The sequence below is a fragment of the Anolis carolinensis genome, chromosome 3 (assembly GCF_035594765.1).
Source record: "Anolis carolinensis isolate JA03-04 chromosome 3, rAnoCar3.1.pri, whole genome shotgun sequence".
Classification (NCBI taxonomy): Eukaryota; Metazoa; Chordata; class Lepidosauria; order Squamata; family Dactyloidae; genus Anolis; species Anolis carolinensis.
In genome coordinates, this window is record NC_085843.1 from 155,605,906 (window position 1) to 155,633,229 (window position 27,324).

The 27,324-nt window shown below is 38.7% G+C and overlaps 2 protein-coding genes across 4 annotated transcripts in view; one reads left to right on the forward strand and one right to left on the reverse strand.

The window, feature by feature from the left end:
* Positions 1 to 14,218, reverse strand: part of epsti1 (epithelial stromal interaction 1) — a 76,800-nt gene extending 62,582 nt beyond the window's left edge. The window contains exons 1-2 of one of the 3 annotated variants that reach the window (XM_008106813.3): positions 14,083 to 14,202; positions 9,864 to 9,897 (exon numbers count right to left, since the gene is read on the reverse strand). Coding sequence is in view for 1 of the 3 variants with exons in the window: in XM_062975619.1 (XP_062831689.1) it covers positions 894 to 1,015 (122 nt within the window). In the remaining 2 variants the exon portion in view is untranslated. Of the gene's footprint in view, positions 1 to 893; positions 1,102 to 9,863; positions 9,898 to 14,082 lie in introns of those variants that run through there. The other 2 variants (XM_008106812.3, XM_062975619.1) reach the window with 2 other exon arrangements.
* Positions 4,828 to 27,324, forward strand: part of dnajc15 (DnaJ heat shock protein family (Hsp40) member C15) — a 38,395-nt gene continuing 15,898 nt past the window's right edge. Inside the window, exons 1-2 of the mRNA XM_003218635.4 lie at positions 4,828 to 5,040; positions 21,316 to 21,367. Coding sequence (XP_003218683.2) covers positions 4,966 to 5,040; positions 21,316 to 21,367 — 127 coding nt within the window. The 5' untranslated portion in view covers positions 4,828 to 4,965. The remainder of the gene's footprint in view (positions 5,041 to 21,315; positions 21,368 to 27,324) is intronic.

Sequence of the window (27,324 nt, forward strand, 5' to 3'; positions counted from 1 at the left end):
CTGACTCTGGGGGGTAGTGCTCATCTCTATTTCTAAGTTGGCGTTGTCCATAGACATCTTCTACGTCATGTGGCTAGTATGACTGCATGGAGTGCCTTTACCTTCCCGCAGAAGCGGTACCTATTGATCTACTCACATTTGCATGTTTTTGAACTGCTAGGTGGGCAGTAGCTGCGCCTAACAGCGGGAACTCACCCAGCTCCCCAGACTCAAATCGCTGACCTTTTGGTCAGCAAGTTCAGCAGCTTAGAGGTTGAACCCTCTGCACCACCAGGGTGCACAATCAATTAAAGGGAGTGCTTATTAAAATATATTCCTTTATGTCAGTGGTTCTCAACCTGGGGTCCCCAGATGTTTTTGGCCCACAACTCCCAGAAATCCCAGCCAGTTTGCCAGCTGTTAGGATTTCTGGGACTTGAAGACCAAAAACATCTGGGGACCCCAGGTTGAGAACCACTGCTTTATGTTATCTCCATATTCTATGTGAAGAAAGCTCCCATCCACATAGCCATTTTATTTTATGATTGCTTCCTCTGTTTCTGTTAGTCATTACCTTTCTTTTGAAATGTTTTATTTGCCCAACTTTGTGGTTGTCCTCTTATTCCTGATTCTCTTTTTGGTTATACATGTGTTTGAATCTCCAGGAGGCTCTTTGCTTTGGCTGGGCACTATGGAACGGATGATTGGCAAATGAAACTACATCAGTATTTATTGTGGGAAATACAATAACGTACATATATTATAGCATTGATAAGCTTATATAAACACTATACCCAGGTTAGAAAAGAGTTCTCCACCACTGAAAATTTCCCAAGAGAGCTAATAAATAGGGCAAGGGATTGTCTACTATATACAAAGGGATTCCCAATCTTTATGACAGAACAGAAACTCACGTTTTCTTTGATGTGTTGCTATTTGTATGGCAAGTTGTAACTTGTCTAACTTTGAGGCTTTTCTTCACTTTGTGTTCTTTTCTTGTTTCTTGGAGCAATGGGGCCAAGAAATGCTGAGGCATTTCAGTGGATATCAGTTATGCTTAAACAACAAGTCCTGTTACCCAGTTCTTTATCAGTCTGCTGACAGATTTGGCTGTATCCAAGAGGCAACACTGAGATGTGCTATTGCTTCCCAGCTTTCCAACTGCCATCCTTTTTTGAAGAATATGGGTGTGGAATTTTCAGAATGGGACATTCTGCTTGGAAGCTTCTCTCTGCCTGTCAAGATAGGCAGCCCCTGAGAACTACCCCACAAACTTCTTGTTCTTCTCCCACAAACTATCAACAGAATTGTATCATCTATATATCATCCATATATCATCATAATCCAGATCAGTGGTTCTCAACCTGTGGGTCCTCAGATGTTTTGGCCTTTAACTCCCAGAAATCCTAACAGCTGGTAAACTGGCTGGGATTTCTGGGAGTTGAAGGCCAAAACGTCTGGGGACCCACAGGCTGAGAACCATTGATCTAGACAGATAGAAGTCAAAATGTGTGTGTGTGTGTGTGTGTGTGCATATGTTCATGTTATCCAGAATGCCCTGTGGCTCCCACCAACTCATCTGGACCAAACTGGGCACACAAACTCCCATATACAGTAGAGTCTCACTAATCCAAGCCTCGCTTATCCAAGCCTCTGGATAATACAAGCCATTTTTGTAGTCAATGTTTCCAATATATCGTGATATTTTGGTGCTAAATTCGTAAATACAGTAATTACAACATAACATTACTGCGTATTGAACTACTTTTTCTGTCAAATTTGTTGTATAACATGAAGTTTTGGTGCTTAATTTGTAAAATCATAACCTAATTTGATGTTTAATAGGCTTTTCCTTGGTCAGTCCTTATAATCCAAGATATTCACTTATCCAAGCTTCTGCCGGCCCGTTTAGCTTGGATTAGTGAGACTCTACTGTATCAACGTTAAGGACTGCTGGGGTTTGGGTGGGGGAGCAGAGGAAGATGGGAGTTACAGTTCACTCACTTCTAGAGTACTGTGAACCTCTCCAATGATGGATCTCAACCAAACTTGTCACTCTTATTCATCATGATCATCATAAAATAGTTTCAGGGGTTTTTTTTTGGGGGGGGGGGGAATTTACCCAGCATGATGGGAGTTATAGTTCACCCACATTCATATGCATGTTTCATGGCTCCATTGATAAAATCTAAAATCAAACAATAACTATTTCTTATTGTGCTGTCCAACTTGGCTTTCCTATCCCTTGCTTATTTCCTGGTTTCTGTTCTTGAGAGGAATGTTCCATTGGCTCCTGTTTTGGGGGTGGAGCTTGGGACTCCCCTGTAGGTTTGGGTGAAATGGTTCAGCCTGTGAGCTTGCCTCTAAGGCTTTTTTCCCCCTCTTTTGGTATTCCAGAGAAAAAACCTTAGAGATAGGCCTTAGAATTTGGTCTGGATTCTATGACCTGGCAAATTCAAACGGGCAACATAAATCACGTACTTACCTTACAGTTTACCTCATAGCCTTGTACTTACCTATAGCTTAGATAGTGTACCTCATAGCAAAGTACTTACCATCATAGATAGTACTTACCTTACAGCTTATGTATTTACCTCAAAGATAGCAAAGCTTATAGTTCACCTTGTACTTATCTATGATGGTAAGTACACAAAGCTATGAAATGAAATCTGTGCATCTATTTTGAAAGATATTTTCTACATTTTTTTAACAAATTAGGTAAAGGTTTCCCCTGACGTTAAGTCCAGTCATGTATGACTCTGGGGGTTGGTGCTCATCTCCATTTCTAAGCCGAAGAGCAGGCGTTGTCCGTAGACACCTCCAAGGTCATGTGGCCGGCATGACTGCATGGAGCGCTGCTACCTTCCTGCCGGAGTGGTACCTATTGATCTACTCACATTGGCATGTTTTCGAACTGCTAGGTTGGCAGGAGCTGGAGCTAACACCGGGCGCTCACTCCGCTCCCGGGATTTGAACCTGGGACCTTATAATGATAAACAATTATTGATTAAAAGGCAATGGCTCAGTTTCTGTCCTGGAGGAGAAGCAGGAGAAGCATCTTAACTAAATGGTCCTCTTAGGGCTCCTTTCACTGACCATTTAAGATCCAAGCAGAGATAAGATGGAATAAACTCGGAATAATAATAATATAATAATCTTTATTAATATCCTGCTTTTTTCCCTCACAGGACCCAAAGCAGCTTACAACGTATTAATGTCATACAAGCAACAATCCAAACACAGAAATCCAAACTAATAAGACAATAAATAAATATAAAACATCTTAAAATTAGCAATTTAAAAACAAGGACAATATACATTCACATCCATGTGGCATCTGTAAATAAATTATCACTGCCCCTAAAATGTATAGTAGGGTCTGAATAGATGTTTTTACCTCAACAGACCACCTAAAGCCTTGTGGCATTTTAAACACTAAATAAGGCCTTTCCATACTAGCCAATGAAATGGTTATGATTCCGCTTTAACTGCCGTGGTTCCATCCAGGGACTTGTAGTTTAGGGAGGGGCATTTTGACTTCTTGGCTGGAGAACAATAAATCAATCTTTATTTATATCCCGCCCCATCTCCCCATGGGACTCAGGGCGGCTTACAACATAAAAGGCAAACATTAAATGCCAGAAAAATAAGCCATAAATTAAACAATACAGATAAATAATAGAAAACATTCAATCGAAAAAAAAAAGCAAATCACAATAAAAGACCAATAAAACACATTTCACAGCATCAATAAAAACACAGTTAAAAACCCTCAGCAAACTACAAAACCTATGCTTCCCTGGGAGGCGGCTGTAGCATGGAATTGTGCTGTAACTGGGCAACGGGGAAGCATAAGTTTGTTGTCAAAGGCTTTCATGGCCGGAACCACTGGGTTGCTGTCAGGCCTGTAGCGAGGGGGGGGGGTTAGGGGTTCAACCCCCCCCCCCCCCCCCCGAAATTTTTCAGGTTATAAAAAAAAACCCTGGTTTACTCATGAATTTTAACTGGTTAACCAAATCCCCATGCTAAATCTATGAGACACAAAACATTAAGAGTCCCTCCAGGCACTATCTCAAGCAGATATTGACAGGTTTGTAGCGGGTGTGGGGGTGTTAGGGGTTCAACCCCCCCCCCCCGAAATTTTTTTCTGGCTACGGCCCTGGTTGCTGTGCCTTTTCTGGGCTGTATGGCCATGTTCCTGATATTTCGTCTGTTGGGAAACTAGGCAAGTGGGGTTTATATATCTGTGGAAGGTCCAGGGTGGGAGAAAGAACTCTTGTCTGTTTGAGGCAAGTGTGAATGGTGTAATTGGTAACCTTGATTAGCACTGAATGGCCCTGCAGGTTCGAAGCCCGGCTGCTTCCTGCCTGAGGGAATACTTTGTTGGGAGGTGTTAGCTGGCCCGGATTGTTTCCTCTCTGGAATTCCGCTGTCTACTGAGTGTTGTTCTTTATTTACTGTCCTGATTTTAGAGATTTTTTTTAATACTAGTAGCCAGATTTTGTTCATTTTCATGGTTTCCTCCTATCTGTTGAAGTATACAGCCCGGAAAACTCACAACAACCCAGTGATCCCGTCATGAAAGCCTTCGACAACACAAAGTTAAAAACCCTCAGCAAACCACAAAACCCATGCTTCCCCAGGAGGCGGCTGTAACATGGAACTGTAGTACTGTAACTGAGCAGCGGGAAAGTGCAAAACTTGGGTGTACCAGATGCCCCGGCTCACCCAAAAGTCCCACTCACTACGGCTTGCACCGGGGCATCCTGGGAGTTGTAGTATAATAACGACAGCGCCTCTCCCTTTCACGTAAAGCAAAGGTATACCGGCGAGTTTGCGACTCCGCTTTCTGGTGGTGCGCATGCTCAGACTAGATCGACGCACGCTCACTAGAAGCTTTCCCTCAGCGTGCCCTAGCTTCGGGAGCTGCCTCCGCGGGAGAGGAGTTTTGTCCTTCCTGGCTTCCTCCGGGAGGGGAAGGAAGCCATGGGGAGTTCTTCGGAGCCCCTTCGCTACGCCGAGTACGCACCTGGCAACGGGCCGGACGTCAAGCCGGGCCTGGTGAGTACAACCCGGCGAGGAAAGCGCGCGTCGCTCGGGCCTGGCCGTCGCCGGCGTGAGCATGCGCACTGGTGACAGGCGGCCGGTTCGGTCTGGTGTTGCCGTGGCAACGCACCCTTGCTGTCAGAGTGTCAGTCGGAGTGTTCTCGGTTTCGGCTCAGCATGGGAGCACTCCCGGAGAGGAGAGGGGCCTTCAGGGGCTGGAGCTGAAGCTAGAAAGCGAGGAGGCTGGAGTATAGCAGGAATTACTTTTCAAACAAGCTGCTATTGGAGTGAAATGCTTTCTGGTCAGGCCTAACTAGAAGTGGCTGGCGTTGCAGGGTCTGGAGAGCCCTGACCTGCAGTGTTATCTTCTAAGCCACGCTCTCCCACAGCACCACCATCTTTTGCCACATAAATCCACACTAAGGTGTTAATATCTCATACATTGGGCCGACTCCTCCAACTTGCTCCTTATGGACAGTATTTGCAAGCATTTTTCTTGGCCCTTGAGGCCTTAAGTCCCCTCTGGGATGACAAAAGTGGGATATACATATGGTGAATAAATTCGTTGTAGAAGGCTTTCATGGCCGGGCGGGAGGCAGTCTGCGTTGGATAATACAGAATGTTGGATAAGCGAGACTCTACTGTATATTGGAAAACTGTGCTATGCTTCATACATCCCAGAAAACTCACAGCGACCCAGTTATTCCGGCCATGAAAGCCTTTGACAACATTTTGCTATAGTTTTTCAATGAGTTTCAACCAGTTCAATATAGTTTGTAACAGCCAAAAAAACCATGTTTCTGGATCATAACAAATACTTTCAAAGTAAGTACTGCTCAATTAAACTGGAAATACAGTAGAGTCTTACTTATCCAAAACTCGCTTATCCAAGGTTCTGGATTATCCAAGGCATTTCTGTTTTCAACATATCATGATATTTTGGTGCTAAATTCGTAAATACAGTAATTACAACATAACATTACTGCGTATTGAACTACTTTTTCTGTCAAATTTGTTGTATAACATGATGTTTTGGTGCTTAATTTGGAAAATCATAACCTAATTTGATGTTTAATAGGCTTTTCCTTAATCCCTCTGGGATGAACGAACCTCTTCTCTTTTCTAAAACTTCAGACAGTAGGTAATCTTGTCATCCCACCTCTGTCAACAATGAATATATAGCAGTCCCTCTTCACAGGGGTTTCTTCATACAAGAGGAAAAACATCTCTTTAACTGGGTTGTTGTATGTTTTCCGGGCTGTATGGCCATGTTCCAGAAGTATTCTCTCCTGACGTTTCACTCACATCTATGGCAGGCATCCTCAGAGGTTGTGAGGTATCTCTTTAACTCTCACCCAGTGTTTTAGAGTCACAGTCTTTTGCTTGAATGAAACATAACAAAGTTTATTTTATTGTTCCCTGGCACAGAAGCGTGTTGGTTACATTGGAGCTTCGCTTTCTTAGTTGAAACACAATGTTACAGTATTACTTCCTCTCACACAGTCTTACAAACACAACTAGGAACACTTTTTACTTTTCAGGGGCAGAACTTTGTCTATTCTCAATTTATTATATTAGTTATTCCAGCAAATATCTTCGATTAACACATTCCTTAACCGATCTTCACTGGTAATCTGACTGTCCTGTCCTAACAGTTAACTTTCCGTAACCTAACTGACTTTAGAATGTTCAGCTGCTCTGCCAACTCCACTTTTAAACTCTAACACATACTCATTTACATATGACCAATCCGGTTGCTGCTATGTACATTAGCTCCTCTCCTGTTGTTACATTCCAAGGATTACAAAATGGCGGTTCTCACATCAACCCTGAAAGGTAAGCCATGTACTAATTCTAACAATAAATTTAAAAATCTCTCATACAATTAAACATTTTGCTACACTCTCCTTATTATCCAAGATATTCGCTTATCCAAGGTTCTGCTTGGCCCATTTCGCTTGGATAAGTGAGGCTCTACTGTAATACAGTAGAGTCTCGCTTATCCAACATAAACGGGCCGACAGAACGTTGGATAAGCAAATATGTTGGATAATAAGGGGAGATTAAGGAAAAGTCTATTAAACATCAAATTAGGTTATGATTTTACAAATTAAGCACCAGAACATCATGTTATACAACAAATTTTACAGAAAAGGTAGTTCAATATGCAGTAATGCTATGTAGTAATTACTGTATTTATGAATTTAGCACCAAAATATCATGATATATTGAAAACATTGACTACAAAAATGTGTTGGATAATCCAGAATGTTGGATAAGCGAGTATTGGATAAGTGAGACTCTACTATACTTTCAAATGAGGAACATTTTTTTCAAAAATTTGTTATAGTGTAATTGTTTTACATGACCCTGGTTATATTGTTGGATAAAAATCAAACATCTCTTGAGAATAAACCAGCATTGGAAAAGTTTGTTAAACAGACTAATCTTCCTTTTTGTGTGGAGTACAGCTGGAGCATTTCATTTATTTATTTACTATATTTATACCCCACTCTTCTCACCCTGAAGGGGACTCAGAGCAACTTACAAAAGGCACGATTTGATATTGTGTATATACATAAACACAGTAAAACAAAACAAACATTAAAACCAAAAAGTTAAAAACATCTCAAATCTTAAACTAATTCATTAAAAGCCACACAATCCAAAGGTATAGTCCAGGATCCATTCCAGTCATAAATTGCACTATTCCATATTACTGCATTTTCTGCGGACTGAGCACAGCACGTTTTTCTAGCACATTTGTGTAAACCTTTTACTGTGGCCAAATTGTTTGTGACCCCAACATTAAGCTAAACGGAACTCATATTGGAAGTTGGGACCTGTGTGATCCAGTGGTTTTGAGTGTTGGTTTCTGGGTCTGAATCCCTTCTCAGCCATGGAATTCCCCTAGGTGATCTTGGGCAGGTCACAGTCTCCCAGCTTCAAAGAAAGGCCGTGGCAAAACTTGTCTGAACCAACCTCCAGAAAATCTGTTGATTAGTTCAGCTTGGGACCAACGTAAGTTGGAAATGATTTGAAGACGTACAACGACAAGAGCAGGACTTTCATAGTTCTCTTGTCTTTTCCTTCTCAATTTCATGAATGACCTGCTAGAATATATCCAAAGGGCTTTTGTCAGAAGTAGTGGATGTTTAAGAGACATGTTGCCACTTTATATCTATTTGGATGGCAGCCATGATCTAATAAGGCATAGTTTCAGTGACCTATCACTGTTCTACTTGTATGATGGTCTTGGTCAGGGGTCCTCAAATTTTTAAGTGGAGGGTCGGTTCACAGTCCCCCAGACTGTTGGGGGCGGACTATGATGAAATAGTCCAAAATTAGGCTTGTTGTCATTGTGTGCCTTCAAGTCGTTTCAGACTTAGGTCAACCCTAAGTCTAAAGTTTTGGACAGGGGCCAGGTAAATGACCTTGGAGGACAGCATCCAGCTCACAGACCTTAGTTTGGAGACCCCTGATCTTGGTTGTCATTGTGACACACAGAGGCTTGGAGCAAAGAACTCAAGCAGCAAAGACTTAGCGTACAAAACAGATACAAGAGCTTTTTATCCAGAATTCAACATATATCAATCATATTAAGACTTATCAAAGAAGTCATGGTCTTAAATTTGAAATTGAGATCATATTTGGTCACATCCATATTATCTACTCATAAAGGCTGGCTTGAGTTGTCAAGTTGTATGTTATATTTTGAAAAGCAATGGTAGAAATTGTGTGGTTCTCTTGATTGTAAATCCCGTCAGTCCTAATCAACATAGCCAATGGTGAGCAATGCTGAGAATTGTAACTCATCCACATCTGTTCTCATTTATGCTGAAAGACTGAAATCCAATTGCTAGGTTATGGTGAGTGTAAAAAGTTTAGAGATGCTTTAGGCCCCAGAAAGTCAAACAGCATTCAGTGGATTCTTTGCATTTACAACAAATCTATATGAGAACATATTAATGTAATGTTTATTACTGGATATTGATTTGATCATTTGAAAAAAAAAGACATTTGAGCTGTCTAGCCATAGAAAATTTAGAAACTACAGAAATGTTTGAAAACAAGCCAGCTATAGCAACTGACTATGAATGAAACAGGCTGCTCCACTGGTAGTCTTTTTCATACAGGTAGAGGTCCCTTGCCACAAGAAAGACATAAGATGCTGTTGTAGCAGCAGCAAAAAGCAAAAATAAACAAAAAAGTATTTTTGTGGACCGGGGATCAGGGATGGTCTACAGGTTGCAGAAAAGTAGGAAGTCAGAGACTGGAGAACAGGGTGTGTGGGAGTTACAGGCTACTGCTTCTGCAACTTTGAGTATTTCAAAAAAAAAATGACTGGATTGAAGTTCAAAGACTTAGATTTATATAATTTTGTTGGATTAGATTTAAATTTTAAAGAAAATTGAAAGAAAAAGGTACTTATTTACATATGTGGTGGAAGTGTTCTGAATTTTAAAAAATGGCTAATGATACAAGGAAAAATCCAAGAGATATTACAGATAAAAATACAAATTAATGATTTGCTACTGTGGGGAGTGTTTGATCATCGAAGTATAAAAACCAACTGCCAAGAGTTATTGAAAGTAACAACAAGAGCAGCACACGTGGTGATCGCTAGAGGATGGAGAGACAAATCTAAATGGATGTTAAGCAATTGGAATGATTATATGTATGATCAAGTGTTGTTATACATTATGGGAATTATGACTAAGAAAGTAACAAGAACGAACAAACAAAAGGACATTACAAATAGATGGAAGAACTACTTCAACTGGGTGAAAAATGGAGGAGCTAACGATTACATCAAAGAAAAAATACAAAGACTTTACCTGTGGCTGGATTAGCAAGATTAGTAGAAATATTCTGTGGTTGAGAAGGGAGGGTGAGGGAGGGAGGAGAAAAAAATATAGGATGATTTGAAAGGCAAATGTTAAAGAAAGAGAAGTACTACTGTTATGATTATGAATATAAAATTCAATAAAAATTATTAATGATAAAAAGATTTAAAATTTAGCCATCTTTTTCAGCCCCTTAGATCTTCCAAACTAGTTTAGTTCATTTCCATACTATTCGTGTCTGTGATGACAAAGGTTTTAGATTAATCAATTACGCAAATTAATTAATTAATTTATTAACCTCAAGTCCCATTGTCACTACAGTCAGTATTTAACTTAAGGTAGACAAAAAATATTACCAGCAGACCCACAACCTTAATGGATAGTTGGCAATCAGTCTAAGTTGTTGGAGCAGCTATGAGGAAGGACTGTATTGGTCATAAGTTACCTACTACTAAGCTGCTCTCTTGCAGTTTAAAGTAAGTACAGGATTGTCCTAGCTGTTCTGGTAGATGACCATATTCTCCTTTGCCTGAGATGAAAGCAACTGAAACACTTTTTTTCCAAACTTTAGATACTGTGCTGGGCAGGATAGAAACATTTTAATAAACATCTGCAGATTTAGTTTTTTCATCATCAAAATGAGATACTTGCCAGGGCCAATATACTTTCTGATTTCTAGTGGAAACTGAGTTATCTTAATGTTTTCTAAAAATATATCACTTTCATTGTGTGTAGAAATCTAACAGCAGGGAAATCTTGCAAGTGTCACCTAATTTGAGTGTAAATTTGAGACTTAATCTAATTGCTAGTCCTAATTAGAGTAGATTTATTTAATGAATGTGAAATACATCAGTGTTGACTTAGTAAATTTTGCTCATTTCAACTGGTCTACTCTTTTAGGTAGAAATTGGGTTTAGATGGTAATTCCTATTAATCTTCTCTTATCCAGACAAACATCCATGTTGTTTGATTTGTGACTGAATAGTCCACATGTTGTCCACCCATCACAGGGATGGTGGGTGGGGAGCTATAGGAGAAAGATGAAGATTGATTCTTAGATATGATGTGTTAGGATAGCTTTTTCCTACCTGGTAGCTTCAGAAGATTTGTATTACAAATTTCCACTGCCCCCAACCAGCAACTGAATTGTGGGATGTGCAGTTGAGAACATATGAGCATGGAGAGGTTGAAGAAGGCCCCGTTTACACTGTCATATAATGCCATTTGAAACCGCATTATATGATCATTGTAGACTCTGATAATGCAATTTAACTATGGCAGGATAGATGGAGCAGTAGACAACCTGAAGTACACGTTTAATCGAAGAACAAATTGAGTCACTGAAGGCAATAGTGTTAACTGGAATTGCACATGCTTTCAATTGGAATTTCTTACAAACCTAGCATGGCATGAAATGCCTGGATAATGGAACAGTACTGCTTTACTACTACATGTTTTGGATTAGTGGTCCAAACTCGGATTCATTGTGTGCAAAATTTTCAGCCTGTTTATTGACAGTTTCACATGACAAAATGCAGTTGTTCAAGAATTAAATGATTTAAATCTGCATTGTTGTGCCTCTGAGATTTTTTTAGGAAGAGATGAAGATATTTGTTTATACATTTATGAACATGCTATGAAAGTATTTTGATGTAAGAAATTGCTTTTCCCCATTCATGAATAGGCCTGCGTAACAACAATGCCTTCATGCTGCAGTCTGTGATGCTTGTTTTAAATCATACAAACAACTCATAAATATCTGGAAGGCTGTTGGGTGTCAAATCTAGAAACATGAGAATTTTATTGGCACAATCACTGTCACTATCATAATATTTTCCTTACCTGCAGACTTTCATAAGCTTATCTTTATTCCTTCTTTTACATAATTGTGTCTGGCTGAAGCTTCCCCATGAGCTTCTGCTGATCATAACATGAAAGAATATTTCACTGTCAGAAACTATGCTCATGTGGCATTTCACATAGTCGAGGGAAGTAAGAGCAGGTTAAATCACCCCAAGAAGTGATAGTCAGGTTTGGGGCTGTGTCTTATTAGATTCTGAATGTTTTCTGATCTATGTCCATTAGGATGGGGGAGCCAGCCTTGTGAGGTAATGTGGTTTTGTGGTTTGAACATTGAACTATGGTCAGAGTTTGAAACCTTGTTCAGCCATGGAAACCCCAGGGTGACCTTGGGGAAGTTGCACTCTCAACCCCAGCAAAAGACAAATCTTGCCAACAAAAAAATCCCTGTGATAGGTTCAACTTACGGTACCATTAATCAGAAACAATTTGGAGGCACACAAGAACAACAACAGCAGGGGTAATGACTTTTTCATGCCGGTTGATTGCTCAATGTTTGCCGTGACATACAGCCTTGGCTATACTTAACAGTACACCTTTCTTATGTGAGTCATTATCATTTCTTTGCTCTTCAAAGTGCACACTGAATCAGGCTTTATCTTTATGTCTGTGTTCAGGACCATTTCTGTCTAAAGATCCAAGGTCAGATGAGTATGTGGTTTTCCTTTGACTTTGCAAAACATGCTTCATGCATATACTGTTCTTTTTCTTCAGTAAAAGTGGTAGTCTGTTACCAGAACAGCCATTTTCCTTATTTATCATTGTCATACACAGATAACTATAGTAGCGTACTTCTGAGAGATAGCCTGAATGCATATTTGTAGGTTCTCACACAGCTATCACCAGTGCATCTGAATAATAGAATAATCAAGTTGAAAGAGACCACATGGGCCATCTAATCCAACCCCCTGCTGTGCAGGAAAAGCACAATCAAAGTACACCTGTCATAAGGCCATTCAGCTTCTGTTTAAAATCCTCCAAGGGAGGAGCTTCCACTACACTCCAAGGCCTTGATGAAATCAAGATATGCTACATCCATAGCATTCCCTACATCTGCTAAGCGTGTAGATCTTTCAACAAACGTGATTAATCTGGCATGACTTGTTTTTGAAAAATCCATGTTGACTTTTAGTTATCACAGACTTTCTTTCCAAGTGATTGCAGGTTGCCTCCTTAATGATCTGCTCCAGAATCTTTCCTGGTATTGATGTCAGGCTAACTCGACAGGAATTGTTTGGGTCCTCTTTTTCCCCCTTCTTAAGATAGGGACAACATTTGCTCTCATCCAGTCTGCTGGGACTTCTGTTCACCAAGAATTCTCAAAGATTATTACCACTGGTTTATAAATTATGTCTGCTAGTTCCTTCAAAACTCTTGGTTGTACTGTAGTTCATCTCTCCCTGGAGTCTGGATATCATTTAGAGTAGGCCTATTTTGTGTTGCATTTCTCTTATTACCTCATCCGCTTCATATTGCTTTGGTTGAACACCAATGTCCTTTTGGAAGAAGACTGAGGCAAATAAATTGTTGAGCAGCTCCACCTTTTCCCTGTCCCCTGTTAGCACTTCACCACCCTCTCCATGCAAAGGCCCTACTGTTTTATTTTCTTCCTTTTTCTATTGACATAACCAATAACCAAATTACTGCTTTTAATCTCACTGGCAAGCATGAGCTCATTTTGCACTTTAGCCTTATAAATCTATTCCCTACATGTTTTGGTTATTTGCTTTCTCTATAGTGTCCCCCTTCCATTTCTTATACATGTCCCTTTTAAGTCTTAGCTCAGTTGAAAGTTCTTTGGACATCCATTCTGATTTCTTTAGAGTTCTTATTTTTCTCCTTGCTGGCACTTTTTGCAATTATGCCTTCAGTATCTCACTTTAAGAAAATCGCATCCATCATTAAATTTCTTCTCTTTTAGTATTCCTGTCCATGGAATCATCCTCTTCGGTAGCTGGAGCTCAACTGTTGGTGTTGACTCAGACCCCATAAAAGGTCAGATGACCTAGCTGATGCTCCGCCTCTCAAGTGCAGAACCAAAGCTCCACCCAAGCCTTTAAACAGCAAGAGACAAACACTCAGCTTTCTAGTGGACTTGTTTAGTAGGCAAGAGATAAGGCTTACCTCAAGTAGAGATGGCTTGCTGCTTACTTTTTGAAACTGGAGCTCAACTGTTGGCTCCACCCCCAGAGAGGTCAGATGACCTAGCTGAAGCTTTGCCTCTTGGACACACAACACAATTCAGACTCTCAAGCGCAGAGCTAAAACCTCAACCCACCCTTTAAACAAGACAAGATAAACAAATACTCAGCTCTCTAATGCACTCTGAAAGACAAGAGTTAAAGCTTACCTTGAGCAAAGTTGGCCTGATATTTCCTCTTCAGTAGCTGGAGCTCAACTGTGGTCTCTGCCCCCTAAAAGTCAGATGATCTAGCTGAATCTCCGCCCTTTGAACGCACAGCAGAAGCTCTGCCTTTCAAGCACAGAGCCAAAACTGGACCCAGCCTTTAAACAACAAGAGACAAACAAAAACTCAGCTTTCTAGTGTACTCTAAAAGAAAAGAGACAACAGACAAGGTTTAACTCTAGCAGAGACAGTTTGCTGCTTCCTCTTCCATTGCTCAGCTGTTGGCTCTGCCCCCAGAAATGTTAAGTGCATAATCACACTGCCCCCACCTGTTAAGGCAGCAAAAAGTTGAATTTAAAATAGGTTAAAGTTCATAAATTAAAATGATACTGTTATCATGTTGAAGAACAGTTATTCAATGACACTAATAAAGTGCAGTCAATTCAAAATCTAATGGGGCTTTATTATCTCACATCAAAAAGGAGTAAAGGAAGCTTCTCATTATCTGCTCTTCTGTTTTCACTCAGTTACAACTCAGCTGATTTACTAATACATCCAAAACTGAACTGAACCTGAATCCTGGAATAGAGAAAATAATTTATTTTATCACTAATATAATTATTTAAATTAGTCAGAAGACCATATCAAAGCCCTTTGAACCTCATGTTTAAGTTATTTGTAGTAAAGTTTTAAAATACATTTAAAACTTTTGAAATTTACTCATATGGTTAATTAAAGATACAGTAGTATGGATGAAGAACAATACACATCTTGGAGAAACTTACTAGGCTAAATTGGCACCCTCATTCAGTTTCCCTCAGTTAACTGCAATTGTATTTAGAAATCCTTTCCTGTTCTTTAAAGTCTTAGCTGTAAAAGTGATACTCCTCTGAGTGCCACATTATTTGTTCCTTCTATCAAAAAGTTTGTGTTTGTTTGTCAATGTTTTATTTTCTTTAGTGGAGACATTAAATATAGTTGCCTAAAGTTTTGTTTTGATATTCTGGGAGTGAAATCCTTCAGTGAGGCAGCTACACACACACATACAGTGTGTTCTGAGGCCGAATGCCACCAAATCTGTCTTTTCAAACAATTAATTCCTGCTGTTCAAAACGAAGACAGATGTGATCATTCCAGTAATCTACTTTCATAGGAAACAATATATTTTTTCATACTGATTATGACATATAGCACTTTCCAAATAGCTCATTTTAGTTAATGAAAAAAGAGACATGTATCCATTTGCTTTCCTATATCAGATATGTATTTAACTATGTTTTAGATGGATTTTCCAATGAGTTTAATTAGCTGTGCTAAAAAAGGCATACTATGATGATAGACTTCAAAATTTCTGAAACCAGATATTATGTGATGTTAATGCCAGGTGTTCCCTAAGGAAGCTCTTAAGTAGTTTATCTTTTATATTGTAGTAATTTCCATCAGCAGGTAAAATATTTTAACAGGGTCCCCATCACACATTGCGTCAAAGTCTAACTCTTGTTTTACTGCAGCTTGCCTTCTCTATAATTGTATGGCTTTGTACCCATATAGTTGTAGAAAATTCAAAGGCATAGCAATGTTAGTGAGGAATATTAGTATGCAGTGGGATCTTGTAGCATCTTAAAGGTTAATTGAGAGAACAACATTGATAGCATAAGCTTAGTAGAAATAGGGTGCATCAACTGTAAAATTAATGTACTTTGATGCCATGGCTCCATGCTAAGAAGTCCTGGGGTTGTCATTTGTTGAAGCACCATCATTATTTGGCAGAGAAGGCAAAGGACCCTACAAAACTACCAATTCCTAGTTTCCATCACATTGAGCCATGACTATTAAATTACCGTTAAAGTGTCAAACCGCATTAGTTCCACACTGTAGATGTACTTTATGTTTATTTCTTCAGCTTTACAAGATCAACTTTGTTCTTTCAATTAGAATTTAAGGTGTTACAAAATCCCTTTGTGTACAGTTATTGTAAAGATTGCAAACTACCAAATTTCTGACCCAGAAGTTTATTGTGGACCTACCATGGCTCTAAAAATATTTAGGATTGGATATGCATTTCTTGAATACCTAAGACATAGATGTCTGTTTTAATTTGCACACAAGCTGGAAGTATTAATACATTTTTCTGTTAATAACTTAATGATTTTCTATGCAAAAAGCACAGAATTACTGGTATGTCAATAATCCTCTCATGTCCAGTAGGAAAGTTGAAAATAAATCTACACCAATTCTGTAAAGCAGTGGTTCTCAACCTGTGGGTCCCCAGGTATTTTGGCTTACAACTCCCAGAAATCCCAGCCAGTTTACCAGCTGTTAGGATTTCTGAGAATTGAAGGCCAAAACATGTGGGGACCCACAGGTTAAGAACCACTGCTGTAAAGTAATATGTCATCAGGATTCACATTTTTAATCTTAAATGAGTGTCTTCCATATAAAAGTTAAAAGAAAAGGGGATAATATATATCATTGTCCACATTTTTATATATAGGAATCTCAGCTGTAAGAATAGGTTAAAACCATCTCAGTTCAGTGTCTGTTTTTGACTAGTGGTCCCAAAAACATATTTCAATCAAAACCTGCACTTCAGTTGAGTGAAATGCTACCCACCTGACAAAAGGAAACATTTTTTAGACTGAAGGAATTTAATTCTGCAGTTCGCTTCCCCCAGGTGGCCATACGGCCATAACTTGAAAGTTTTTAAATGGACAAATTGTTATTAGTTCTGGTGGCTCTCTCTCTATGCCTCCAGTATTAAAAGGAAATACATATCTTAATACCAGTTAGTGGGGTATGTAACAGAACACCAGTTCACGGCATGGAGATTTCTTGATAATTAAGCCTGAAAGGATACTCATGTCCTGATGATGAATGAAAACAGAAATGCCAAAGCTATAATCATCACAATCAGCTCCAAAGTCCTTAATAGTTATAAATGTATGTAGGTGGTGATTAGGTTATCTGGGGTTTTCAGTATGTGCTGACTGAATCAGCCCTGTCTTATCATGGAGAAATCACCTGGTTCTTGTGCAGACCAATATCTCACTGATATCCTGGAAGTAAATTGTTCTTTTAGTGTAAACATTTGTGTGTTCATACTTCTTGTGGAAACAATAATGCAATTTTCATCATGGCCAATCTTAATGTTCATAGCCAATATTTGCAAAAATAAGGAGGGGGCATTCTAATATATTCTTAGTTCAACAGCAGCAGTTTCAGAGGTCATGATTTCAGCAACTTTTGTCATCAGAAAGCACATTCTAAATTAAACCTATTTCTTCCAACAAAAGCGATGATCCTAAATTTCATCAGCAAAAGTATAAATTGGTGTACTGATGATGTCAAAGGGTCTGTCATGCATTGCATTAAATATACTCTGTGTATTTTAAATGGTATGTACTTGCCCACTTGTAACACTCTGGAATCCTTTTATTTTGATTTATTGCATTATACCCAGAGATATACAAAGAACAATGGAGTTTATTCTTGAGTATTTTGGGTTCCGATGGGATTGCCCAGTGAATCACTAAGGCATGCCTGTAACTCTCTATGATTGTAAAACTGTCACTGATTGCCTGTCAGCCACCATGCCATGTTAAAGGCTTTATTGTTGAGATCAAGATATTCTGCAGTCTCCTTTTCTCTATACATGCTTACTAGAGGTGGACATTTTTCGTTAGTCCCTGTAAGTTGTATCAAATTCATTAAATTCATACTTACAAGGCAATATCCAACAAGTGGGTGTGATCAATGGCAAAAATTTAAGAATCAAAACTTACCCGATACTTTTTCATTTGTATTTTGTAAATCTCAGAAGCCTCCCAAAGTCAGTTTTATTTTCAGCACAAGAAAGCAAAACAAAGCCAAAAGGCTTCCTTTCCTCTTAAATTAATGGCCTCTTGCCATTAGGAAATGGAAGCAGCAGGGAGCAGAGTTCGCTGGGAAAGAAAGCACAGAACTCTGGGAAATGTGGTTTGGGAAGGCGAGGAGCCCTATGGCAGAGAATGCAAAAGGTCCTGGCCTAAACTACATTTCCCAGAATTCTGCTCACATCAGAAAGCCCCAATCAAGATAGGGGAGAGATTTGTCCCTCTGTAGCAGCACCCAGTAAATCGTTGAATCTGTAAAGAGGAGGATTGATTGATACAGTAGAGTCTCACTTATCCAACCTAAACGGGCCAGCAGAATGTTGGATAAGTGAAAATATTGGATAATAAGGAAGGATTAAGAAGAAGCCTATTAAACATCAAATTACATTATGATTATGATTTTACAAATTAAGCACCAAAGCATAATGTTTTACAACAAATAGAAAATGCAGTTCAATACACAATAATGTTATGTAGTAATTACTGTATTTATGAATTTAGCACCAAAATTTCGCAGTGTATTGAAAAATTGACTACAAAAACATTGACTACTAAAAGGCAAACTGCGTTGGATAATGCAGAATGCTGGATAAGCGAAGGTTGGATATGCGAGACTCTTCTGTATTTCTAGTAAACAAATCTCTGTGCTGGGCTGGGAAGAAATCCCTAAATTGATGGCTCTTGGGATCCCTTCCAACTCAATAGGGGAAGCATATTAATTAGTTTGGAGGCTGGATGGCCATCTGTCAGGAGAATTTTGATGGTGCCCTTCTGCCTGGAAGAAGGGGGTTGGACTAGATGACCCCTGGGAGTCCCCTCCAACTCTAGGTGTCTATGAAAATGTAAAATTGGTTAATATTGGTTTCTATTGGTTTAATATGAGTGACATTCAATAAAATAGCTGTGGTTGCTTTAAAATGTTTTTTTGTCAAAACGTTAATAAATTCGCTAAAATCAGTAGTTGTATGAATATTTCTGAAAGTTGGGGGAATTATCCCCTGTTATCTTGTATCATTGTGTAGAAAATTCAAAGAGAAAGCTCTCAGTTTTTTTTCCAAAACGTTGTTTATAAAAACTGAAAATTCCCCCCAAAAAATCATGGACAAGTGAAATGTTTTGAAACTTGATGGGCTAACAGTGATAAATGTGTTCTACCATTGTAGCAAATTTCACCCCAATAGCTGTAAAATGAGGGGGAAAGGAGCCCCTGAAATTTCCTCAATTATAGTACAGTAATTATGCACAAATACTATAACAAAAAAGTAACAAAATGTGTTACTCTCGTAGTAACATTTTTGCTAACTATACTTTAGAAACACTTTAGAAACCAAATGCCAGCACCCCTAATTTTGTAATGACTTTTGAAACATTTTTTATTGATCACACGTGCCTAAATTGCTTACTCAACTCCTCTAATCTTCATTGAAGGTCTTATTTGTTACACCCTAACAAACAGAACACTTCAGATACTTTTCAAGATTGATCTTTTCAGTGGTCCCACTCACCTTTTGGAACATTCTCCCTTTTGTAATTAAGGCAGCATAAACAAACACTAGTGTTGATTTATGTATGCCTTCCTTGTCTTCTTACTCTACTTGTATACTGTTCATGTGTTTTAACTTTTTAAAGGACTATTTCAAAATTGCTTTATTATTATTATTTATTTAATATATTTGTGTTTAACTGTATCCATTTTGAGATTTTATTTGGAAGAGACACTTCAATCCAATATATTCTCTACCCAGGTATCAATTGAACAGTAACACTCTTATCTCCAGAAAATATTATTAGAATCAAGAATCCTAAAGATAGAAAGGACTCCAATAAACATCTAATTTGACCCCCAGACATGCATTAATCCATTGTTCAAGTACCTTTGAGAGATCCTGCTTCTACTATTTATTTACTTTAAATAATTATATACTATATTTAAGCTCTTGAGGGGCAGGGGTGTGTGTGTGTGTCACACTAGTATAATCATATTAACATACTATAAAATACAAACTTTTGATGAACACCACTAAGCATCTAATGTACAATAGTGAAGTACTTGCACCAATTTATCATCAATACAAGAAGAGCAGAAGTAAACAGCAAGATCTTCATATGCCTTTGGCAGATATATCTATCTCTTTTATTGTTTTATTCTGAGAAGTGCATTTTGATGGTCTTATATAATTAAATGATAATAATAAACATATTACAAACACAAAAGAAAAGGAGCCAAGCCAATTTTCTGTGATAGAGAGTTCACCACTGAGAAGGCCTCATTTCTTGATATTAATGTTTTGGTATGTTCCTGTGTGTCTATATGTCTCTAAATATTTTATGTCAAATGTTTATGGTATTTATATGGCAGTGTTCTATGTTGTTATAGCCAGTGAAAGTCAGACGCTCATTTTAAGGGAATAGCACAACCTAACAGAAGAACAACCTGCTTGGTTGCTTGCCACTAAGGCGTGCCATCCTACTACCAATTCCTTCTTGATCAATTTTTTTGATGGTGTCTACTAATATTCTTGCTCGCATAGCATAATGGATCTGGTTTCTTTTGTCATACATTCAAGGGCAGGGGCAACGAATATAGCCTTTTCCCATTAGTGAAATGAGCACCCTAATTACCTTGCGTCTCATATTGTAAGAATTAATGTTTGTAAACTCTTTCAAGAGGCTTAGATTAAAGATGCTATACAAGTGGGAAGAATTATTCTTGAAAATGATGAGTTGGGTTTCTGTAACAAGGCAAAACATGACAAGAATTCCAACAGTGAACTGTAATCACTTGAAGTGCATCTGCTGGGGTGTTAAAGAATATTAATGTGATTTCTTAGGGAATGAAGGCAAGCTCCGCATCCGTATAGTGCATTATCTCTCTGTTAGTACTGTTCAAGACAATAAAATCCAGTTGCCTTAAGAAGTGTGATGAATTTTAAGTTAAAATTCCTATATTCATGCATGTTCTTCTCTGTGCCCATGCATGATGAGCACAGAGAAAAAAGAAATTTTCAAGTAAATAATATAGAAGCTAGGTATAGTTAGTTAGAAAGTAATTATTGCGAAGGGTTTGAGAGAATTTGTGCCCACCCATACTGTGATTTAAATAATTTCTGCACTACAAGGGAGCAGTAGGAAGCAAGCTCCATTTATTTATCGGCCCCTTAAATGATGATTTCTTGGTTGGTTTTTATCATTAAAACAATCTACACTTGTTCTAAATTTGACTTTGCACTGCATGCAGAGTACATTTTAGAGCACTCCCCCCAACAATATTTATATTGGCAGTAGTTTTCTTTACAGAATATTATGTAATCTTGCACCAAAATAATTTAATTCTTACTTCATTTCTTCTATAATTTTCAAACAGGCCAGATCTATGATAGCTGTTGGTCTTGGTGTTGCAGCAGTTGCTTTTGCAGGTAAATATAATGATTGTATGTATGTTTTATAATAGATAAGCTCTATGGCAATGTAGTATGTTTTATTGGGAAGAGGTCTCTGAAACAGAAAAATTGGCTGCAAAATGTGTGTTCTGACACTGAGCTATAGTAGAAGGTGAAGCTCTGTGCTGAGTGAAATATGACACAATACAGTCTAATAATTCAGGTGATTTTTTTTCTTTTAAAACATTCCGTTCCTATTTTTTGGCTGAAACCATTTGTCATGTGCCCTCATCACCTTTTTGGTCACATTCTGGTTCTTGAGTTCTGTACTGACTGGACGCTTCTTGCAAAAGAAGGTGTTTGATGGGGAAATATTGGCATGCTGGAGTATATCTTTCTGATAGACTGTACAGAGCTGGCTTTATGCCTTACGTTTCAAGACTGTTGAGGGAACATCACATTTAGGAAATGTTCAAGCTTCTCAGTGCTATCTCAGCTGCTATTATGGGAATTATGCTTTACATAGAGCCTTTTTACCTAGGTTTACTGAGTAAAGGTTTTGCCTTAGTGGATAGTATATCTGTTTATATAACTCACAGCACCAAATTTTCACTGATCTTCCTGTCCATCTATAATAATACTTTGCCCTGTCTCGTAATTATGGTGAAAAGGCCAAATCTGAAGAGATCTTCTGTTTCTTTTAGAACTCTATCTGCAACTGTTGTTCAGAGATTATTTAGCCAGTTGTTTAAGAAACATCCGTCATTTCTGTTGATTATGACTGCTTGGCAGGAAGGGAGGTAAACAAGAAGTCTGATTAAAATACATTAGACCCATGTATTATGGTAGAGGCATGGGACCCTTTGCAAAATATGGTTTTCATGTAACATCTGGAAACACCTCCCCCCCCCCCCCACAAGTGGTATGCTACTGAAAGCTGAAAATACTGTATAGTACACTCACTCAGCTGCTGGCCACGGAGAGGAGAGGAGATGAAAGGAAGACTCACCTGTTTGGAAGGGAACAGTCTTCCCATCCATTTCCTAAAGTAACCCTCTCCCCAGATTCCAAATCTAACAGGAAGTATGGCTGCGCAAAGCCATATGTTTTCTTCCTCTGCTGAGAGAAACTACTAATGCTGATTTGCTTTGCTTTTCCAAGAAAAAGAAATCTGTTACTTTCTCTGCAGACAGAAGTTACTGAAATCCAGAGAAATGAGTCCATCTCCTTTCTTGGCAGACAGAAACACAGCCAGATGGCCGTTGCTTCTCTCAGCAGAGAAAGAAACTCACCGAGGAGAGATTCCAGGAAAGCGGCTGCTTTTGGTAACTCATCATGTTACCACAATCAACTATCTGTCACAAGGGGGCAGTGTAGATTAGTTGCCTGGTACGCCGTGCTGCTTTGACAGCCAGGAAAAATGTACCTGTGTTTGAAGACTGTAACAGAAGTTTTATTCATCTGGCCAGATGGATGCCAGAACAGTAGATCACTCCAAAGAACCAACATAATATATAATTCACTGGAAAGAATTTTATTGTCTTTGGCAGCCATTCAAAAGACCAACTCCTTCTCCTGATTGGCTTGTGGTAGGGTCTAAGCTGTCACTGGTTGGGGACTCCCTGTGATGTGAGAGGTGGATAAAGTCTCCCTTGTGGTGGGAAAAATGGAGAGCTGCTATTTATCCATTTGAAGCAGGAGCCATTTGGAAGATCCTCCCAGGAGAAAAAGGGCAAAACTTGGGAAAAACCTGAAATGGTCCCCAATGGGATTATGGGTTTACAATAGAACCAGCCTCAGTGACAAAAGACAAATCTCATGCAAATATATACACTGAATAAGAAACATATAACACAATACAGATTTCATTGAGGCACATCTCCCATCTGAAATTTCTGAAACACCTGGATGACTTTCTTGGAACCTGACCTTGCATTTCTAAAGAGGCCTTGCTTCTCTGAAGGGATTCTCTCTCAACTGGATTATCAGGCTTTTTTTCTGGATTTTCAATCCCCTCCCTCACAACAGTTTCATCAACTCATAGATTTTACCATGTTTCTTTGGGTGCCCAGGAATATGTCTGTGGTTACACCACAGTTTTTGTGTATATGTATGAGAGTCTTCTCCCCCCTCTATTTTTTAATAAAGCATTAATGTGAATCAAGACACAGGAGAAGCTCTAAAATGTTTTGTCAAGGCAAACTCAAGATTTTCATTGCACTTTGCTTATATATTTTGTAAACAACTACTTGAATTTGAGCACCTCATTACTATCTCATGGTCCTCCTTTCTGTTTCATGCTGTCTAGCCCGAGTCCATTTCTACAAAAAAGAAACCTAAATGTCTATGACTGACAGGCTGAATGAAGATTTGATAGATTGCATGCAAACTAGGACAGTTACATTTCATGAGATGAAAATGAAATGCATATGTTCAGTAGGAAGAATGCAACTCTGTATATTTGGAAAATGATAATACTTATACAAGGTATTCACATGGAAATGTCTTGCACAGGGTGGGTCAACAGTCATAAAGGGGCCTCAATATTTAATAATTCATATTTTTGGTTTTTAATTTACAGTCCCATAGCATCATATACAGTATATCCAGAAATAAAATGATATTATGTTAACATCTTTAAATAACATTTTAAAAGTTATTAAAAACATCAGGCACTTTTGTGACTTTCAGCCCATCCTATATAAGTTACAGGTGAAATTGAACCTGTTCAGAGATTAGTTGTTAAGCTAATATTCCTATATTTAGTTAAATATTAACCAAGTTATTCTTGGTGTAACACATAAATAGTATTATTGAAGTGTTTTGATTAAAATAAAACCCCACTGAAAATTTGGAAGCTCCTCCATCCCAGCACTGTATTTTGAAAACACTGGAAACCCCGGTTTAATTTCCTTAAGTGAATAGACTATATTAGACAAAATATTCCTATATTTAAACCCCCACACATAACAATGCTAACGGTGAAAGAAATAAGGTCGAACATTGTGAAAGCCACCCATTGCATGACTATCAGCCTCCTCCCACCAGACTCAAATCAAGGAAAAGCTTCATGAGAACCACCACTCCTCTTGATGTTCCTCCAGCAACAGCAAGAGTGTCCCTCTGGGCAGCTAAACCAGGCAATTCCAACTGGATGACCCCCCCATGAGGGTCTTCCTCCAGGGGCAACCCAAGAATGGGCAACTTGGAAGTCCCTGAACAGACTCAGAAACGGAGTGGGCAGATCAAAAGACAACCTGGCAAGATGGCACTACCTGGAGGCATCCTCCACCTTGTGTGACTGTGGAGCTGAACAAACAACTCTGCATGTGTATGCTTGCCCACAATGCCCTGCCTCATACACGGAGGAGGAGTTGTTTAAAGCTACGGACAATGTGGTCGCTGTTGCCCGCTTTTGGTCTAAAACTATTTAGCTGTTTGTGATTCCTTTATTTTATCACTTTTGGACTTGTTTGTTGTGCAATGCTTTTGACACGAAATAAAATAACCCCCACACATTATTTCTAAAAATGAAACTTCAGGTAGACGTTAATATAAGACTGAATACATTATTTCACACCATTGCAATTCATGCCCTTGTTTTGGTTTGCTCAGTTCGCTTTATGGGAATGAGTACTTTATTGCTTGCTGGGCACTACAGAGACAAAATAATTGCTTTTGTTTTATTAATGTTGATGGCTTCTTCTGTTTTTTATTACATTTTAAAAATCTGCTCCTTATAAACATTCAGAACCAAAGAGATTTCTTAAAGCACTGCTATTCTTTACAGTTCAGAACCTCACGATTCAATATGTAAGGATTTAAAAAAAATTAATTTGTAATTATTTTTCAAGTAAGCTGTATTTTTAAGATAGGTAAAAGGTAAAGGTTTTCCCCTGACGTTAAGTCCAGTCGTGACCGACTGGGGGTTGGTGCTCATCTCCATTTCTAAGCCGAAGAGCTGGCGTTGTCCATAAACACTTCCAAGGTCATGTAGCCAGCATGACTGCATGGAGCACCGTTACCTTCCTGCCGGAGTGGTACCTATTGATCTACTCACATTTGCATGTTTTCAAACTGCTAGGTTGGAAGGAGCTGGCAGGAGCTGGGGCTAACAGAGGGCGCTCATTCCGCTCCCGGGATTTGAACCTGGGACCTTTTGGTCTGCAAGTTCAGCAGCTCAGCGCTTTAACACACTGTGCCACCAGGGGTCCATTTTTAAGATATCATGATACTTTTATGACATATGAAAAGTATGAGATACCTGTCAGCTCACTCCAGCCGCTTCCAAATGAACACAAGAGACTTGCTCTGTTATCACTGAAAACTTTACTGTAGGATACTTTGACACGCATAAAGCCGAGATTGCTGGTCGGCTCATTAAGACTCCCTTATATACACTCCCCCCACATTCAAAGTAACAATTCCCGCCCAGAGAAAACCCCACACAATTCTTCCCGCTCAGCACGCCGGCCGTTTTCCTTCAGGGCCGGGAATTGCAGGTGTCTTATCAGTCTGTGATGTCAGCGTCTTGATTTCTTGCACCAGAGTACAGACCCTGAAATCAGAGTCCTGACAATACGAATATTACATTCTTTCATTTTTTTAAAAAAAACACCTCCAATGGCCTGAAAATGTAATACATTTTATATCCCCATATAAGTAGCTATGCGTTCTGCTTTAGGACATTAAAAGTAGCTTGTCAGATCAGTTCAAGATGAGCCTTTTTGCAAGATACTGAGATAGCAGTGGGATATAAGATGGTCCACAAGAAACTGGCCAGTATTCCCCTGTCTCAGCCTGGAGCCCTATAATATCTTCGAAGCCACTTCTTATGGTGTTGTCATGCTGTGGTCCTTCATATCTACTGTCCCTGAGATGTAAGAATAAACTTTGAGTTAGTGGTGATGTAACAGCTTGAAGGAGCCTGAGAAAGACTTGGGTTCATAAGCTATTTGTTCCCAAATATCTGGGGAAGATCTTCGGTAGTAATGTTTCTATGAATCTCAGTTTATTGCATGAGTGCTAGCCGTTGGGGTCTTTAATAAATTTCAGACTGACTGAGCTTCATGTCAGTGTTTTCAAAGACAGAAAATGATAGCATGAAAAGGAGGCATTCCCAGTGGTAAGATTCCTCTTCCCTTCTGAATCCTTCTTTTTAAAGGATTCAGTCTCGGCTATAGTCATCACAGGCAATACAAAACTGCTGTTAATGTTTTGTTTAAGCTTAGATTTTTAGTGTCCATTTATGGAATCTTTTTATTGTGTCCCTTTGTGAACTGTGTTTATTTGGTGTGTTTTACTTTTTGCATAGTGTCTTGAGCCATTCTATTAGAAAACAATTAAAAAGAATAAAAACAGCATGTAAATTACTTTTTCCTCTGCTCCTGTTTCAAGTTTTTTATATATATATTGCATAAATCACATGCCAATTGTAATCCAGCAGCCAGTCCTAGGGCACAAATTAATTGGGATTTGCTTCATACATATACTTCTCCATCTGCATGTATGTTTGTTCAGATCTTATGGCTCACTATGTCCAGTGGTACGTATTCCAAGTAAATGCACATAAATCCTTCCGGTTCTTGTAATACTCTTGTAACTGTATCATTTGATGGCTTTTGGAGAGTTTTCTATGCAGGATTTCTTGAAAGAGGCCGTTACCATTGTGTTGAAAATATTTTGTATTTGAAATAGGGTGAAAGTCATATTGAAGATTTAATTATGAGCCCCTTCTAAATAAAATAATCAGTGAAATTATCCACATGCTTATCCTAGCTTTTCCTGAAATTCAAAATACAAGATTTAAAAAGCACATGTAAATATGAGATGTAATGGTATGTGATTTCTGTAATTTGTAAGTTTTAAAAAAAATGTTTTCCCCTATGATGCCATAAACAATGAAGACTGCTTGTACTTGCCAACTCATCTTGGTGCTATACTGGGCTTGCATCCAAAATCAGTCACTCAGAGAATGGATTGTCTGGAGAAGG